General features: G+C 40.3%; 1 protein-coding gene across 2 annotated transcripts in view; it reads right to left on the minus strand.

Annotated features, from left to right (window-relative positions):
- LOC129767605 (cofilin/actin-depolymerizing factor homolog) overlaps positions 1-17561 on the minus strand; it is a 31175-nt gene extending 13614 nt beyond the window's left edge. The window contains exons 1-2 of one of the 2 annotated variants that reach the window (XM_055768651.1): positions 17451-17561; positions 16886-16931 (exon numbers count right to left, since the gene is read on the minus strand). In XM_055768651.1, coding sequence (XP_055624626.1) covers positions 16886-16888 — 3 coding nt within the window. In that variant the 5' untranslated portion in view covers positions 16889-16931; positions 17451-17561. Of the gene's footprint in view, positions 1-16885; positions 16932-17347 lie in introns of both variants that reach the window. The other variant, XM_055768652.1, reaches the window with a different exon arrangement.
- Positions 17562-18103: the final 542 nt, after the last annotated feature.

The following is an 18103-nucleotide window of genomic DNA, read 5'->3' on the forward strand; positions in this document are numbered from 1 at the left end:
GCGTCATAGTCGTTGCCAGCGTGCACCACGATAGTGTAACATAGCCTATCGACCCAAGCGGAGATGGCGAAGATCATCGTTATATCTATCTTCTATATGTATAAAAATGGATTTCTGTCTGTCTGATTCTTATGGACTCGGAAATTACTGAACCGATCGACATCGACAAATTGGTATGTGGGGCCGGGGAAGGTTGTTATGATAGCTTGAGACCCCTGCCCCTCTCTTAGGGGGGGGGGCTGCCATACAAATGAAACACAAATTTCTACAGTACTCGAGAAGTAATCAAGCAAATGAATCGAAATTTGGCATGTGGAGGTTTTAGGGTGCAATACATGATTCTATGGTGGTTAGATACTCCTCCCCCCTCTCTTAGGGGGGTCTGCCATACAAATGAAACACAAATTTCTATATTACTCGAGAATTAATCAAGCAAATAAAACGAAATTTGGCATGTGGAGGTTTTAGGGTGCAATACATGATTCTATGGTGGTTAGATACACCTTCCCCCTCTCTTAGGGGGGGCTGCCATACAAATGAAACACAAATTTCTACATTACTCGAGAACTAATCAAGCAAATGGAACATAATTTGGCATATGGAGGTTTTAGGGAACAATAAATACCATCAAACATTTATTGTTCCCTGGTTTGACACTCCTTTCCCTTCTCTAAAGAAGGGTGAGGGGAGGGTGCTGAACAACTCGAGAACTAATCAAACAAATGGAATCAAACTTAGCATATAGAGGTTTTAGGGATCGATCAACGTTCCTATGGTAGTTCGACACACCTACCCCCTCTCTAAGGGCAAGGACTGCCATACAAATGAAACAAACTTCTGCATAACTCGAGAACTAATCAAGTAAATAGAGCCAAATTTGGGATGTGAGGGTTTTTGGGTACGAGAAATATTTCTATGATGATATGACACCCCTCATCCTCTGGAAAGGAGAGGAGGTCCCATAACAATAATGCACATATTTCAACTAAACATGACAATTGAAAATTTTCGGAAAACTTTGAAGGAAAATGGGAAAATTCAAAAAATTCAATTCGCACGTGTTCTACAATTACATATTGATTGATGTTAGTCTATTTGATGTTTGCGGTAACGAAATTGATCTTCGTTCGCAAGTGGAAATGGATTTTAATGTGATAAAACGCACTCCTATATCGTATCCTATCTATATATGAATAAAAATGGATCGCCGAATGTGTTGATGAGAGCAAAACTCGAGAAAGGAACTATCCGATTATCTTCATTTTATCATATTTTCTTTATCAAACATTTATTCCATGTAACGGAGAAACATGTTATTTACAAGTGGTTGAAAAATCTTGCACGAGAATTGTGTGTGAAAATAATCTGAGATTATAATGTCAAGTTTTGGTAGAAGTAAAAACACGTCACGTCTTAAAAAAACTATAGAATCACTCTATTCTTCTGAGTTTTCAGAGATATGTAAGAAGTCGGTTGAATTGAAGGTCACTTTCACACGAATTACAATAAGTTTCTAATTCGTAGGTCATCTTTAGTTTTCAATCCGTTCTAATAACCTATTCGGGGTAGTTTCGACCAAGCTGCGCCATGTTGTAGTGTGCATCTCGTTCTACGCAAAGGATACTACTCGTTTAAACTCTTCAAGTCACTCATACTGCTTGTAAGCTGCATGTTAAACTGTTTTCTTAGGAGACCCGTTCTCAAAGATTTTTGATTTTGATTTGGATCAGCTTTAGCTGAAAAATAGTTTTCATTATAATTTCTTCCTCTTAGGCATATGTTTCAAACTTACAATTTTACAGTTTCTTTTTTGAAACGTAATTAAGATAGCGCAATTCACAATTTAGGTTAGATATGTGTTCTAGAAATAAGTTTTAATTAGTTATACAATTTCTTTTTATGCTATTCTAATTCACTCGCTTTAAATTCAAGATAGTTCAATGCTTATTTTTTAACAATTACTTTCCTTTTCAGATTATTTTCAACTTTAAATTAAATAAAAAATCTTCTGTTCATTCGGTTTTCAACACGAGGAGCTTTGTTTTGACGATTCTAGCAATGACGTTCCAACATTATCGGGTTCTTCATTATATGTCGAACGTTCATTTGATCCCGCAACTACTGCATGTTGGATGACGAGGGGTTCTCGACGTCACACTGCATCTACTATTCGTACGATCACTCCTCATAAGTTCTTGATAGAATTTTGATCTGATAAATAAGCTGACCAGTCCAGAATCTGAAGCCCTTATCCATTAAACCATGCCATGACCGGTTTTTTCGAATTAATGCCAAAGTACCCAATTATCACGGTATTTTTTATGCAAAAACAGAAGTAAATGATTCTGAAGTACTTCGTTGCTTTTTTGACTGTGCATTTGGCCTGGGCCTGGTTTAGATAGCTTACCATCAACACGAATGAACAGTCAGAAGTGCAACGAAGTATTTCTGAATCATTTACTGCTGTTTTTGCATCAAAACAAATGTGATAATTGGGTAATTTGGCATCAATTCATAAAAACCGGAAGGAGATGGCTTGGTTTAATGAATAGGGGCTTCAGAATCTGGACTGGCCAGCTTGTTCACCAAATCAAAACCCCGTCAAGAACTTATGAGTGATCGTACGTACAGTATATGCAGCTTACAAGCAGTATGAGTGACTTGAAGAGCTTAAACGAGCAGTATCCTCTGTGTAGAACGAGATACACACTATAACATGGTGCAGCTTGGTCAAAACCACCCCGAATGGTTTTTTTTTTTCCAAAATATATATTTTTATCAAGGCTCATATGGCGTTAGCCTGACGGGGCCGGAGTTCAATATTTTGACAGTTTTTCTTATTATCTATGTTAGTAATATGTAACCGATTACTCGCGGTCGGCTCGAGGTTAGTATTACAAGTGTTCTCGTAATTGGGATGTTGCTGTCTCCAATACTCTGTACGTGTGCCCGACACGGGATACTTCCTATTGGGATGCAGCTGACCATTAATCAGCAACGCCCCCCTAGTATGTACCCCATATCTAGCGTGGTGCGTCTTCTCGACTCGAGGAATCCAGGATAGAATGGTCACTAGCCGGCGCAATCATCAGCTCGTGTAGAGTTGTCATGAGCGGTACAACCTTTGGCTCTTGTTGAATCATCAGTGGACTGCACAACCGTTGGCCCGTGTATCTGTAAAGAGTGTGTGTATGTATTGCCGCGACTAAGTAAAAGTTTATAGATCGGATAGGAGGGATATGAAACAGGGACACAACGAAGGAAACATCATTAAACGTTGACATCGGCGTTTCTGAGGAACAGGTATAGATGAAGCAGAAGATCAGGATCACGGCTACCTACGGACGGGGATATCCGATTGTCTGCCTTGTGCTCTCAGTGCTCTTGGGTTATTTGGAATTTGGGAATGGGTTATTTGAACTGATTGAGAACTAAAGATGACCTACGAATTAGATACTTATTGTAATTCATGTGAAATTGACGTTAAGTTTGTAAAGAAGTGAGAGTTTTTCTATCTGGTTCTATAGTTATGAAACACTGGAATTTTAGTTTTTTGAATGTTTCACGCCTGAACACAACATTAAAGTTCAAATGGCCACTCTTATAAATGAAGATAGTTATTGTATTCTACACTAAATACTGCAATTCAAGTTACTGCTTACATATATGTACGAACTCAGAAAATTTGAGTGATTCTATAGTCATGAAACGCAGTGTAGAATCATTGACCATTAGTATGGTATATTTTCCTTGGCACTCTGAATTTAAATACTACCACTTTAGTACGGGAACTTAGACCACCTCCTTCAATTCCGCCTTTTACTCCTGCAGGCGATGAATTCTTCTTCCCAGTCTCTTCCATCACCAGGGAATTATTTATATGCTTGAACCGTGAATGGTTTAGCATATTCGATGAATTTCGACAAAACACAATGACGGGTAAATAAATTTTGCACTGTATTTTTTGAAAAAAATATTCATATACTAGCTGACCCGACGAACTTTGTCCCGCCCAGAATAGATTTTTTGTATACTTTCAAACATTTACGTGTTCTTACTAAGTGAACGTTAGTGATTCCAATCACTGAACTCTTCATTGATTGATTACCCTTTGACCCTTTACAATTTCCTTTTACTAGTACTTTTTCTAGTACTTCTACAAAAATTCGTCATTATAATATAAAATTATTTTCAGACACAATTCTTGTTCAAGATTCTTCAAGCATTTGGAAATAACATGTTTCTCCATTGCATGGAACAGGCTTAATACAGAGAATGTTACAAAATAAAGACAGCTCAAATCGGACCATTCCTTCCTCGGGTTTAGGGCACACCAATATATTTGGCCCTCCATTCTTGTTTATATAGATAGAAGATATAGAAATGCGAAAATACTTTTCCACTTTCGAACAAAAATCAATTTCGTTAGCGTCAACATCAAATGGACTAGCAACGCTTAGCTAATTGTAGAACATAAGGGAATTCAATTTTCCGAATTTTCTCTCCGCTATATTGAAATACGGGAAGAGACGAATACAACGAAATATAGATGACTCAAATTGAACCATTCCTTCCTCGGGTTTTGCGCTTACCAACACATTTGCCCTTCCATTTTTATTTATAGACATAAGATATGGAAATGCGTTATTTCGCCTGAAAATCCATTTCCACTTACGAACAAAGATCAATTTCGATAGCGCAAACATCGAATGGACTAATAACGCTTATTATGATGTAATTTTCGAGCATGTGGGAATTCAATTTTCCGAATTTTTCGACCTTCCTTCAGAGTTTTCCAAAATTTTCCGGTTTTTCTCTCCACTATATTGATCTACGGGAAGAGACGAATACAACAAAATAAAGAAGGCTAAAATCGGACCATCCCTTCTTCGGGTTTTCTGCTTACCAACAGATTTTGCCTTACATTTTTATTTATATAGATTTATTATAATAATTAATTATTATTAATAATTCATTATTATTAATAATTAATTATTAGAAATAAAATTTAAACGTCTCTAAATGCGTAAATGCATTTCAAATATTTTGCATCAAAAAAATGGATAGTATCGTCAAGTAGCATGTGTTCACTGAATTTTGCGATTGACTGTATATGGAATACTGGGAACACGCTGATCTTCTGATGGATTCTCCCAATATCCACGATATTTTAGAAAGTCGTAATCATCATTCACGCATCACTTTCACAATTTAACAAACGGGACTGAACCGACATTATCACACTGGTGGTTGGTTGGTGGATGTGTGCAACCGGGGGCGACATTGTCACCCCAAACGGCGGCGGCAGCTCACAGGACAAGGTCATTTTGCGCAGTTGTATAGTGCGCTCTCCTTTCTTCGTGCATTTCCTGATCCCCCATTGTTCGTTTCAGGTCGTTTGAGGGTGCGGTTGTGTCATCACGCAAACGACGACGACTACGAGAGGGGAAAGGTTGGGTTGTTCCCTGAGCCCGTAGGTTCAACGAACTCTCTTTTGCGCGCTCCCTCATCTCATTATACTGCGTCACTCTCGCGTTCTCGACGCTTTGGGTTCATTGTGTGAGGGGGGCGGGATGTTACACAAGGAAGATAGAGTAGCGCGAATTTGGCATTCTAGTCTCAATCTCTTCGAGCTCGACAAAGTAATAAAAACATGGGAAATTGATTTAGCGTTTTTTCTAGCGCGCGTGGTTTGTTCCTTCCGAAGAATATCGACTAACGGAAACTAACCAGACATGAGAGAAAGATGTGGGGGATGAGGACAAAAACTCGTCTCGAAATCACAATGCCAGATCTCTGTTCAATCACGGCTGCTTGGGTAAACTTCGTTTCAACTTCTAGCGGCTCTGTTGTGTGATATAGCAATTGCAATTGAACGCTTCGTGACGGGAAATAATCCGGCGAAAAAGATGAATCATCGCACTTCACCGACCCAACAGAGCAGCAATGTCGATGATGTGATGTTGTTGGTGCTTTGTGTGTAAGTGCATCCATAGGTTTGTACGGCGGAAGTGTTGCAGAATTTACCAACACTTTTTAGACGCCTGTTTTTTTTTTACTGGTTGTTTGTAGGCGGCGGAAACAATTGTTCAAAAACTAAGAAAACCGGCTACATGCCGTTCCGATCTTTGGCACACATGATATTTTGGCCTGTGCAGCGGGGACACGCGTCAGTACCGCTTTACGCGCGGGAAGGTGAGTTGCGGAGAATCCAAATTTGGCGATGAACTTTCGAATTCGAAGAACCACCATGATACACAACGGAGTACCCCGAAGTCACTGAAGCAGACGAATAAAGCATGTGCTATCTACTTTTACGGTGCTGAGATTACCATTACCTTTGTATACCACTTGCCCGAGGTGTAGAGCGTGTATATGTGATGTGAGTTGTTTCCGTAATTCACCTGAGCTCACCTGTCGATGGATGGCAGTGAGTCATGGGGCGGGCAGTATTTTGCTATCATTAGGAGGCGGTCAAAACGCTGTTGCTGTGTTAAGCAGCACCGATTAAGATTCTTGACTAATGAAATCGAGACGATGGTGCGCTTTCTCTCTATTGATAGTGATGAACGAACATACGAACGAGTTATCGAACGTGACTTTGCAGAATTTGTTGTTTACTCGAAGGATCCGCAGCAGTAGTCACGGTTGACTGAGTGTCGACAGGCGAAAGAGGAAAAAAGGTGAATTGAATGCAGAAAAACGTGTTTTGACTCAGTGTCTGTGTAAATACACTCCAGATGACTGTTTAAGGCGTTAACCTTCATCGACTGACTCGGCTGGGGGTTTCTCCAATGGCAAAATTGAGTAACTAAGAGTGCGAGTATTGGAAGTCAGTGGAGTTCTACTTTCGTGGAACGCCACAAAAATTCAAATTTTCCGGCACCTGTGCGTTAAACATTTGTGACGTAAAAAGCCGCCCATCATAAATTTGCTACTGCGCGAAACCGGGACAGGGAGAGCTGAAAACCAATCAGCCAGTCACTCGGTCTGTCCCGTGGACTCTCTGTGTGATGGCGGCAGCGAGCAAAAAAAAAGAAGTCCTAGGATTATACGCGGAACATAGTCGTCTTTAAATTGAAAAACCTATTTTTGGAACGACTCGCGCACCCGAGACGCTGTTTTACGGACTTTTCAAAAAAAACATATAACAACGAATGGTTGGTTGGGAGCACTTCTATTGGCAGCGGGCAGTGCCGCTCCACCGGTTTCGCGTTGGCCAACCAGTCGCGCGATATATCTATGTACACATGATGTAGGTGAAGGAAGAGCGTGGAAGCTATTAGCAGCTGTGCAATGGGCAGAACCGAGTGGCGATGATGATGGTGCAGTTAACCGGCCGGCATCGGTATTCTGTCGATGCACAAACATGCTACTAAATTGGTTGCAGCCCTCAGATTAGTCTATTTTACTTTGCCTTAATGCGTAACTTTTGTTTTACATTCTGCTCTTGTTAGTGTCGGTGTGCTGACAGCTGCGGTAGGTTCGTAAAAAAAAATATGTTCGGTTGTAGAAATTCGATGTTTTTTGCGAAAGTAAGGAAAACTCATTTCTATCATGCTGAAACGTTGGTTCTTTCCATTTAGTAGAGGTTTTGATTCATCCTAGACATTATCAGACAAGAAGTTATCGAGAGTTTTACTCAATAATAAATCGAAATATAGATGCCTTGAAGTCAGCACTATTAGCGAATTCGTTTTTGTTCAGTTTCAACCCCAGTTCCAATCTAAGTGCTGTCAAAACGTTTTTTTATTCACTTAGTCTCCACCCAGTTTAGCACTAAGTTCAACCCGAAAGCTGTTGGGTTCGCACTAGAGATGGGCGAGTGCTTACGAGCTAATGAGCCGGCCTTTTTTCAATGAACGAGCGGCACTGAGCCGCTCACTAACCGTTTTGCCCACCTCTACTGCGAAATCAGTATGTAGGACCTCGTTCACCCTCGCATGCGCTTTCTGAAGGTTATCCCCAGCCCTAACAAGTTTTTTTAACCCTTTCACTACGGCAGTGTGCTCCGTCGGAGTGCTACTGCTAAACGAAGCACTGCGCCGAAAAGTATGCACATCGCACTGGTGTGATTGATGTGCAGTATCACCCTGATGTCGTCTATAGACGACGCTCGTATACACAGCTCATCGCGCGGATGTCGTCTATAGACGACACTCGTGCTCGTGAAGCACTCGTCGGTCAGCTTGCTTCAGCGTTCATGCTTCATGTTCGTAAAGGGCCACCGGGAGGATCAGCGTCCTATACAGCGCTAGTTTTGTGTGAGTTTGCAAACTGCGGGACCTTAGCTGGTTACGTAGTCCGTAGAAGGCCCTGTTCGCAGCTGCAACTCGTCGTTTCACTTCACGGCTCATATCGTTGTCACATGTCACAAGCGTACCAAGAATTCATCAACCACTTCAAATCGTTCCCCATCAATCTCCACTTCAACACCAACACCACCGGAACCTCCACGCTCCCTGCCAGCTACCATGTACTTTGTTTTGGCAGAGTTGATGATAAGTCCCACGGCACTGCGGTCGATACCGATGATATCAATGTCGTCCGTAAAACCACAAAGCATGTGAGATTTAGTGATGATCGTACCGTTTCTTTGCACGTTTGCTCTTCGTACTGCTCCTTCAAGGGCTATGTTGAACAGTAAGTTGGAGAGCGCATCCCCCTGCTTCAGTCCATCCAACATTACGAACGCGACTGATGAGTCACCAGCTATCCGCAAGCGTGACTTCGATCTTTTCAGTGTCATACGACTCAGCTTAATTAGCTTCGTCGGGGAACCGTGTTCCAGCATAATTCACCTGAGCTGAGCTCACCACAGCTCGTTTCTTTTCACTGAGTCGTATGCCGCCCTAAAATCTGCAAGCAGATGGTGAGTCGGCTCCCAGAACTTGTCAGGGATCTGTCGCAGGGTGAACATTTGATCCGTCGTGGAACGCCCCTTTCGAAAACCAGCCTGGTATTCGCCGACGGAGGATTCCGTTAGCGGGCTCAATCTGAAGAACAGGACACGGGAGAACACTTTGTGTGTGGAGTTGAGCAAGGTAATGCCTCGATATATGCTACAATCGAGTCGCTGGCCCTTCTTGTAGATTGGGCATATGGGGCCTTCCAACCAGTTGTCCGGAATTTGTTTATCCGCTCAGATCCTCAATATGATCTGTTGTATCGCATCGTACAGCCGCTCGCTTCCCGCTTTTAGAAGTTCGGCAGAGATACCATCCTTCCCAACGGCCTTGCTGTTTGCCATCTCACTAATCGCCTTTTTAACCTCCTTCTGTGTTGGTGGTTCCACAGCTTGTTCGTCATTCATAATTCTCATCCAGTTCCTGTTTTGCGCATCTTGTTCCTCACCGTTCAATAGCCCCTGAAAGTGCTCCTTCCATCTGGTTACAACCATCGGTTTCTCAGTAAGCAGGTTGCCGTCCTTGTCATAACAGACTTGCCATACAAGATGTTGTAGAAGAGTTAGATCGAATATAGTCAAAGTAGTTTGATCTATATTGATCGGTGATTTATTTGCGATTGTTCGGTTCGAGCCGTAACAGATGCTTCCGGAGATGTTTCTCCCGCTATAGAGAGAACGGAATCAACTCAAGAATATTTTCGAAGGCCGATAAATTCTGTAGTGAGGAACATGGAACATTTTTTTTTGAATATTTTTCCCACTATGAAAGAACACATCAAGCCCGAATCCCTACGCAATGAAATATCTTGGAGTATAAACATAGATCACATACCCGATTCGCTCCTGCATGAAAAGTGAAGCTAAAACACCGCGAAGAACTATAACCGATTTGTGGTGTGTGCAAAGTAATTCCAACATAGAGATGGATAAATATAGCACACGTGGGGTGTTGGTCGTGTGTTGGAAGTGTACCAGAGAACAAAAATAGCACACTACAATGTGGCAGGAGTCGTCATTTTCATCACAAATTAGAATATAATGAATGATGACGCGATGATTGAACAGAACAAAAAGCATCCGACATTGGGAACTGCTTTTTTATTATCCGTTCGGGCAGCAGCAGGCATAAACATTCAATCGAGAGAAAAATGCTAACAATTTGAATTTGATGTAACATTCATTGGTTTACTGAGTCGCTGCTGTTAACCTATTTTTAACGGTATGAATTTACAAAAATTAAAACTGTGTCATGAAACAAATCCAGTTTTTTTTATTCTCGCCTTTTGTTGTTCGTAAAGCACCCCGATCTCCTTGACTACATCCTACACTTACGAGCACATTGCTGGTATAGATAAAAAAAACAAACGCGTATTGCACGGATTCATTAGAGTTTATTTTTTCGCGAACAGTACTGAAAAACAGATGATTTAAAAGTGACCACTGCAAATTTCATTTGCACGATAGAAATAAATTAATTGATAGACCATATTTTCTCTGCCCACAAAAAATATTATTGGCCTAAGAAAATACATAGAAGTTACGAAGCACCTGTTAACTGTCAAATTTTCATGCAAAATGTAAAAGGTTAACGCCTCTTTGATGGTTCGTGCTCACTCACTGTGACTTTCCGAGTCATATCAATACATATTTAGCTAAACGAACAAAACATCGAAGACGATCATTCATACTTGTTCACCACCCACGAAGACATTCGGATAAAAAAGAAAAACTTCCATTTCCCTTTTTCAAGTGCATTCGTGATCGACACCACACACGAGTCAATCAATCAGAACAATCATCCATGTCGCTTTTCCCCTCGGAACAAAACCATGATAAGCGAATTCCGGTATCTGAACTCGAAACACCGTTCGCTTCCTTTTTCGGCAATGTTCCTATCCTACCTTTCTACTGTTGGCTGGAAGAGAGGAGCCGGCTTTTTCCGCTGTATTAGCAGTGTGTAGTAGGCACAATATGAAATATATACATTTACACGCGCGCATATACACACTGCTGCATTTGTCTACTGTTTTTTCTCCATGAATGTGTAGTAGCCCCTCCGATGAAACCAACATACCCAAAAAGCCGGTCAAATCAAAGGGCTAGTGTTCACGCACACAAAATTCAATCGAAGAGAGAGAAGGTATGAGTAATTCAATTCACGAAAACGTTCGTATCTCATTTTCTACTTTGACCATATATGGTAGTTCCTCACACTGTTCAGATTCGCGAATCATTTGTGCAGACAGTAGCGGCACACGCGATTGATATCGGAGAAAAACATCAGTCTCAAATCTCTTGAGAACCTTCATCAGTGACCAGAGTTATTCGATAATTAATTCTCGCGTTGCAATATGTTTTTCTTTGTTTTTGCTTGCCAAATGCGCGAATGCGATTGTTTTGCTTTTTTAACAGACTACGAATCGAGTAACAAAAAATCAATCTCATTGGCCATAAATGTTCCTCACAACCGCTGGCTGCAGTGCGTTTCGCGTCTGCACAGACGGCGACAGGAAAAAGCAGGCGCCTTCAGAAATGGAGCCGCCAGTGAAAAGGGAGAAAAATCTCGCACAAATGGGTGGGTGGTGTGGTGATGGCAGCGTTGTGGTATGGAGAAAAGAGCGAGAAACACAGAAATGGCCGCACGCGGCTCAGACCGAGGACAGTAGGCGATGGGTTTCCATCGATGCTCTATATCTTTCCTCCCTGTCTGGTTTGGGAACCTCTCGCTCTTGCCGCTATCTGGTTTTCCACCTCTTCAGCGTCTAGCTTGTGGCCGTGTGCTCTGGTCGACGGCGCATTTTACATTGCGCTCAATGCTATAGATGTAGTAGTGATACTTGCAGTCGTCATCCTCCCCGCTGAAGCGTCACCGTGATGCGAGGGGCGAGAAAGTGGTGAGCATGAAGGCCATCGAAATCGCATCCATGGTGCCAGCAGTTTTTCATTTTTCGTTTCAAGAAAATAATTTTTTGTTGTTGGTTTGTGTATTTTCAGAGGTATATCGCGTCTCAATAATGTATTAGTCCTTCTTTCTCTGAGAGTACGAGAATGATTTTGTATTTTTTCTGTTTTTGTTGTCTTCTAGCCGTTTGGGATTTGCATGCATATTTTCGGAAGAAGATACAAAAATTAAGATTTTCAACCTAAATAAATAAATAAAAATAATCAAAACAAAAATCTCGACAGATATGTACAATATTTTTTTCACTTTCTTTTTCTAATAATAAGTAGGAACACGAATCCATTTTTCAACAAAAAAAAAACTTTCCTTTACCGTGTTCCTCGCGTAGGTTTGAAAACTTCCGAAATTTCGAAAACATCAGGTTTATCACACATGATAAAAGTAGCATGAATGTCGAGATACGTATTTCTCGAAAAGGAAGAAATTAATTAAAAAATATTTCCTCATTACAACGAGGAACAAGTAAAACGTTTAAATTATCAAAAAAGGGGATAAATCAATGAAACATGATCAATTAGATTATATGTTTCTCAACTTGTACAGACGACAATGGATTCATCAACTTCAATAGAATTATTCCCTAATTGTTGTGTCGCCCAATAACTATTTTTTCTCAGGAATAAATTAAAATGATAATCTTGCACCTCCATCCACAATATTTATGATGCAGTTAAACGAGGAACAATCAAGGATCGTCTTAAGTCGTACACAAAAAGTGACCGTTACGACGCTAAGGATACGATGACATTGAATCGGAGCATTTACGAAAATTGGATTGTACGATAACTGGCGGAAAGAAATAAACTATTCTGTTCGCTCGAGGCAGACGATTTCGAACAAAACAAGGAGAAGCAATGTCATCACAGCAATACAATACAATTGTTTACATCTCACGATTGCATACGATTCGTGCAGTCACATTTTTTAAAGAATCTGCAAGCAATGTAATTGCCGCCTAAGGCTCACAAAAATCGCATGCGTTAACTTACCAAAAATTTTTTAAAAAACTGAAACAATATAACGATCTTCGCTGCAATGCATTATTAAAAACAAGGTAAAGTTGACTCCGCATAAACTTCAAAAAAATACTAATACGGAACGGCTGAGAACCAAACGGCTCGCTCGATGCAGAGAAGTTCTAGCACGGGCCGCTTGTGGCGAACATCTAACGACAACCTTTATCGATTTGAAATTCTTCACGTTTGATCAGACACAAAACGACCAACAGACCCAGGGACTAGGTACGGAAATTCCGTAAAATCGGATGAACGGTGCTCTGATTGTCTCATACCGTATCTGTGATGGTTTCCACTAATTCGAGGACGGAACTAACGTTCGCATTAAGAATGGAAAAAAATACCAATTTTTCATGCATTCACCTTAACACCTGGTTATGACACCTCCTGTCCATCGTCAAACACAATAATCCATAAGTTTTTATATAAAATTTAACAGCGCTATCAGTTGAACTGCGGAAGTTATGGCGAAAATAGTAAAGCAACCGCGCTCCATGGTTGTTGGTACTGGGATTACCATCCCGTTGCGAAGTGCACATCATCAAGTATTTTAAGTCCGCCCGGAAACGCAAGTCAATACCGGCCGTGTCAAAACAGTAAGCTGTGACCCAAAAACAAAGACTGAAAGTGATGGAGAATTGAAATTATCAGGCGAAACGGAACGTCAAAACGTCGTCATGGACGACGAGACGTATTTAACGCTGGATGACGACTGGCAGGAAGTCAGCTACTTTACGTCCCCCCACCAAGGAGTGAGTTCCGACGTGAAGTACATCTCCACCATTAAGTTCCCAAAGAAGATGCTTCTGCGGTTAACCATCAGCGAAAAAGATGTGTTAGAGCCGCTCTTCTTCTGTTCGGGAATTGCGGTGAACGGAAAGATTTACAGCCCAAAATGCTAGCCTAAAGTTGCCTTCTTCATCCAAAAATATCATCCGGACGAGGATGTGGTGTTATGGAGAAGTTGCTGGAGAAGATGAACCACTTGAAGAGAAATGTTCCGAAGTCCGCCAACTCTCCGAACGTTCCCCAGCTCGTCGAAAATGTTTGGAAAACCTGGAGCGGAGGGACTATTTTGTGGCGAAAACGGAGGAACTAAAAAAAAAAACGGACAAACATGCCAACAAATATGTTTTCGACAGCAATGACGTAAGTTCCGGCCGGCCAACTGCAGGAAGGCTACCCAACAGGGCGTCGAAATATTTTTCTAACATGGCCGATAAATGTTCTGTTTTACGGAAAATTTGTCCCATTAAATATTTTGTAGTTTTTTTTTAAATCGCCATCCGAAAATTATCCATTTCTTAATGCAAACGTTATTTTCTGTCGAACGTGATGCAATGAGCTAAGAAAACCAATAATGATCAAATTTAGACCTCCATGCAAGATGGGCCACTGGCTGAAAACGATTCAAGCTGATTCACAAAGCTAGTTTTTGGAAAATTTAACGTCAGTGATGAGAATGAGTGGCTTCAAACTCATCGTATTTCCAAGTAATGGACTGCTGCATTTGGGCGAGCTTGGAGGCCAATGCCTGCTCTTGATCACACCAGTTTGAATGTTTTGAAAAATTCTATGGTCAAAGTAGGGAAGAAAAATTCGCGAAATTGATAAGTAATCAACGACATCATTGGTAATTACACATTCAAACTGTGCGAAGTTATAGTAAAAAAAAATCCTTCGACTTACATATGCATTTGATGTTGGTATTCAAAATTATAACTAAGAAGTGTTGTTTAATGATCAATTTTGGACAATGTTCTGGAAACACAATACAAGTAACATTATGTTGAAGAGGTGAAAATTTTCAGAAATCCTTGTGCAATGATAGAATAACTACGAGTAAACCTTTTTCTGGTGTTGTAGTTTTATCTATTTTTCAAATCACAAATGATTGTCAGGAAGATTTGGGATTGAAGATTACGAATACATTGAAATAAAAATACAGCTGTGAATAAGAATTTCTCATCGCAAATAGAATCATTGTCACCAGCAAATGTTTTTCTTGAATAAATGGTTGGATATTGTTTCTGTAGACTTCAAATTAAGTTATTGTCCTTCGTGATTGATACAATCTATAATTTGTTGATTCTCTATATCCATCAGATTCAGTAGGAAGAAATGTAAGATGATTTGATCTAGCACAACCATCTTCTTCATCGCTAGTGGAACATTCGCAAATTGTTATTAGTAATCCATTGTAAAACAAAAAGGAACCGTTTAGAGGCGAATGAACTGAAAAGTTTAAACCCTCTTAAAGCCAAAAAGAAGAAGAAGAAAAAGGAACCGAAGCGGAATCCGCTTTCAAAAACAGCTGATATTATTGCTGGAATAAACGTGCATTCAATTTGAATCTAAACTTTCTATTTGAATGATCAGAATTCCAAAAGAAAGTTTAAAGCATATTTTGCATTTGACTGTGATTTTGAAACCTCACTATTACAATGAATTTCCCATGACAGGTTTGTCCAAATGAGAATCGATGAATTCTCGCGTAACTTTTGAAAAAGTCCTATGTAACAAATGTAAACAAATCGAGTTAATGGATGCACACTATAAATTTTCAATTATTGATTGTATTACAAGAACAATCGTTCGAGTATCTATTCTTTTCACATTTTAATCACCGATACAAAAAATGTGCTATGTACATATTCGGATATTGAACATTCGACTGTTACTTTGGACGTCACTTTCCTCCGAGGCTCGAAATGTCCGAAGTAACAAAGCATTGAACAATGCAAAATTGTACTTCGGTCATTTAGAATTTTTGTTTTTTTGGGAATTCTAATTGCTTTTAGCGCAATTCAACGAATGTTAAGAATAATACACTGCCTTTAGTACGAAATGCAGCTATTTGGATCGTTGATTAGTAGTTATTTTCATGTTCATATCATGCAACGTAATTTGTCCAATGTACAAATGCAGTCACTCAAAACGACCAATGTATCATTTTTTGCTCTGAGGCATCAACTTCAAACTTAAATCACGATACAACAGTTACTATTGGTTTTTCAGAGTTATTATCGACTGTTAGTGGTGAAAGTAGTGATAATGATCGATTCCTTCTAAAACAATTCGCGGACCAATGTTCCGATCTTCAACTTCGTTTTTCTCGAGTTAACGTAAATGTTACATAGGACCTTTTCAAAAGTTACGCGAGAATTAGTTTTTGAAAGACGCAATTAGTAATGAAGAAACATTACAACCTAAGCTTTCACATATTTGTCTTCGAATAAACTAACGAAAGCAAATGATAATTTCACTATAAATAGCTTACAATCCAGAATGAATCATATCAATAAACACTAGCATCTTAATTATCGTTTAGATATAACAATCCTATTACGAATTTCCTCCCAAGTCATTGAATTGTGATAGATCGAGTCGGCATGATTATGTATACAGAAGCACCACTCTAAAAAATAAGACTGCCCTTTAGGACAACAAATCGCACCATTATGACACCCCCCGAAGTGCATACAATCGTGCGCTCTTATCGCAGCAGTTTGCGTATTATCCATGACACACCATTGCGCGCACATACTACTCTCTATCTCCGTGAAACGCGACGTGGTGTTTGGAAGATCGAATGAGTAAATATGTCGGTGACTATCCATAATTCCACACACATTTAAAAGCTGTGCAAAAAAAACCAACTCCACTGGGGGAGAGCAACGAATGGTGATTTTTTCCTTCATTTTCACCGAGCGACTTTTTCTGCTGCCGGCATGCGGTTTTTCGCACGAGAAATCGTCGAATTTAATTTTATCTTCTGCTTCACACATCGAATCACAGCATATACTGTCACTGCGGAAATGGAATGGGAGTGACTCAAACAGCAAGAGAAAAAAAAAAACTAAATCGCTGCGTGTCTTTTTTCAGCCGCCCGTATCGAAACATGGGCTCGATGGGTGTATTGAAACGATTCTCTGAACTTCCATGCGATCAGGCATCATTTAGGCAATGAAAATAAAATATGAAAACAAAATAACCTACCATTTTTGCACAAACTTTTGCTGGAGTTCACTTATAATACAAAAAACTGCAAAAAAAGAATAAGATTCGGATCAGAGATGTTCACTTTCGGTCGCAGTTTCTATTGAAAATGAGCTCTACACAACACACGCGAATCGCGGGAGGGGGCGCTGTCTGTCCTTTTTGCGGTATTTTCGACTTGAGTGAGAAGAGAACGGAGAAGGGTTTCACTCGAATGCTTTGAACAAGAAGCGGCGACGGCGATGATTACACGTTTTTATTTTGCAAGGAATAAAATTGAACTGCAATAATTCTTATCAACGGATATCAAAAATACAATAAAATACTGCCGCGTAAGGAACGATTTTATCTTATTGCTAACAATGTGAGGGAAAGGGACTTTATCGCGCGTGTGTGTGAGTACGTGGTTTCTTCTTTCTCTTCACTTCAATCCGTTCGAGTGAGACCAAAAAAAAAACTAACATGAATCTGTACAAGAGGATGTTCTTGTTATATCTTCTTCCTGCGGACAAGTCTCGAGAGAGCAGAAACAGACGACGGAGAGCTAGATATACCGGGTGCTTACTTCACGCACTGACTACTGCGAGACTGGTCTACAACTGAACTTTCCTATTCGGCACACTGAAATGGACTGACACGGCTTTGTTTCAGTGCTCCTGTGTGAAACGTCTGTTCGAAGCCCGCCGAGCAGTGCTAGCTGCCCGCCGAGCAGTGCTAGCTGCCCGCCGACAAAGACGTCGCTCGAGACTGCCCAAGCTTCACAACATAAAAATCATCCGATGTCTGACCAATGATTGGTCAAAATTTATTTTAGTATTTGATTCCAGCCGGTATCTGAATTTCACTTAAAATTTTAGCTTCATTTATTTTTATTTATATTTGTTTTACAAAAAAATTAAAAAGTAAAAGGGGATGTACCTAGAGACACGGACGGAAGCTTGACGTAGGACTTTAATTATTGAGTTATGTTTTTTTAACTGTTCAGAAATTCGTAAATTCAACTCAATACTTCAAATGCTCGCCCTGAAAATAGTTTGTTATATTAACTGAAATTCAGGGGGTCTTCGTAGCCACTTGGTTACGCGTTCGCTTACTAAGCGATCGATCGTGGGTTCAAACTCAGGGCCCTCAATTTGACCATCTTTGTGTTGTTATAGAATAACTATGTCCACGCAACCATCATCAGCTATGGAGATCGATCCACGGTGGAACAAAGAT

Source organism: Toxorhynchites rutilus, chromosome 2, assembly GCF_029784135.1.
Source record: "Toxorhynchites rutilus septentrionalis strain SRP chromosome 2, ASM2978413v1, whole genome shotgun sequence".
In the NCBI taxonomy this organism is placed as follows: Eukaryota; Metazoa; Arthropoda; class Insecta; order Diptera; family Culicidae; genus Toxorhynchites; species Toxorhynchites rutilus.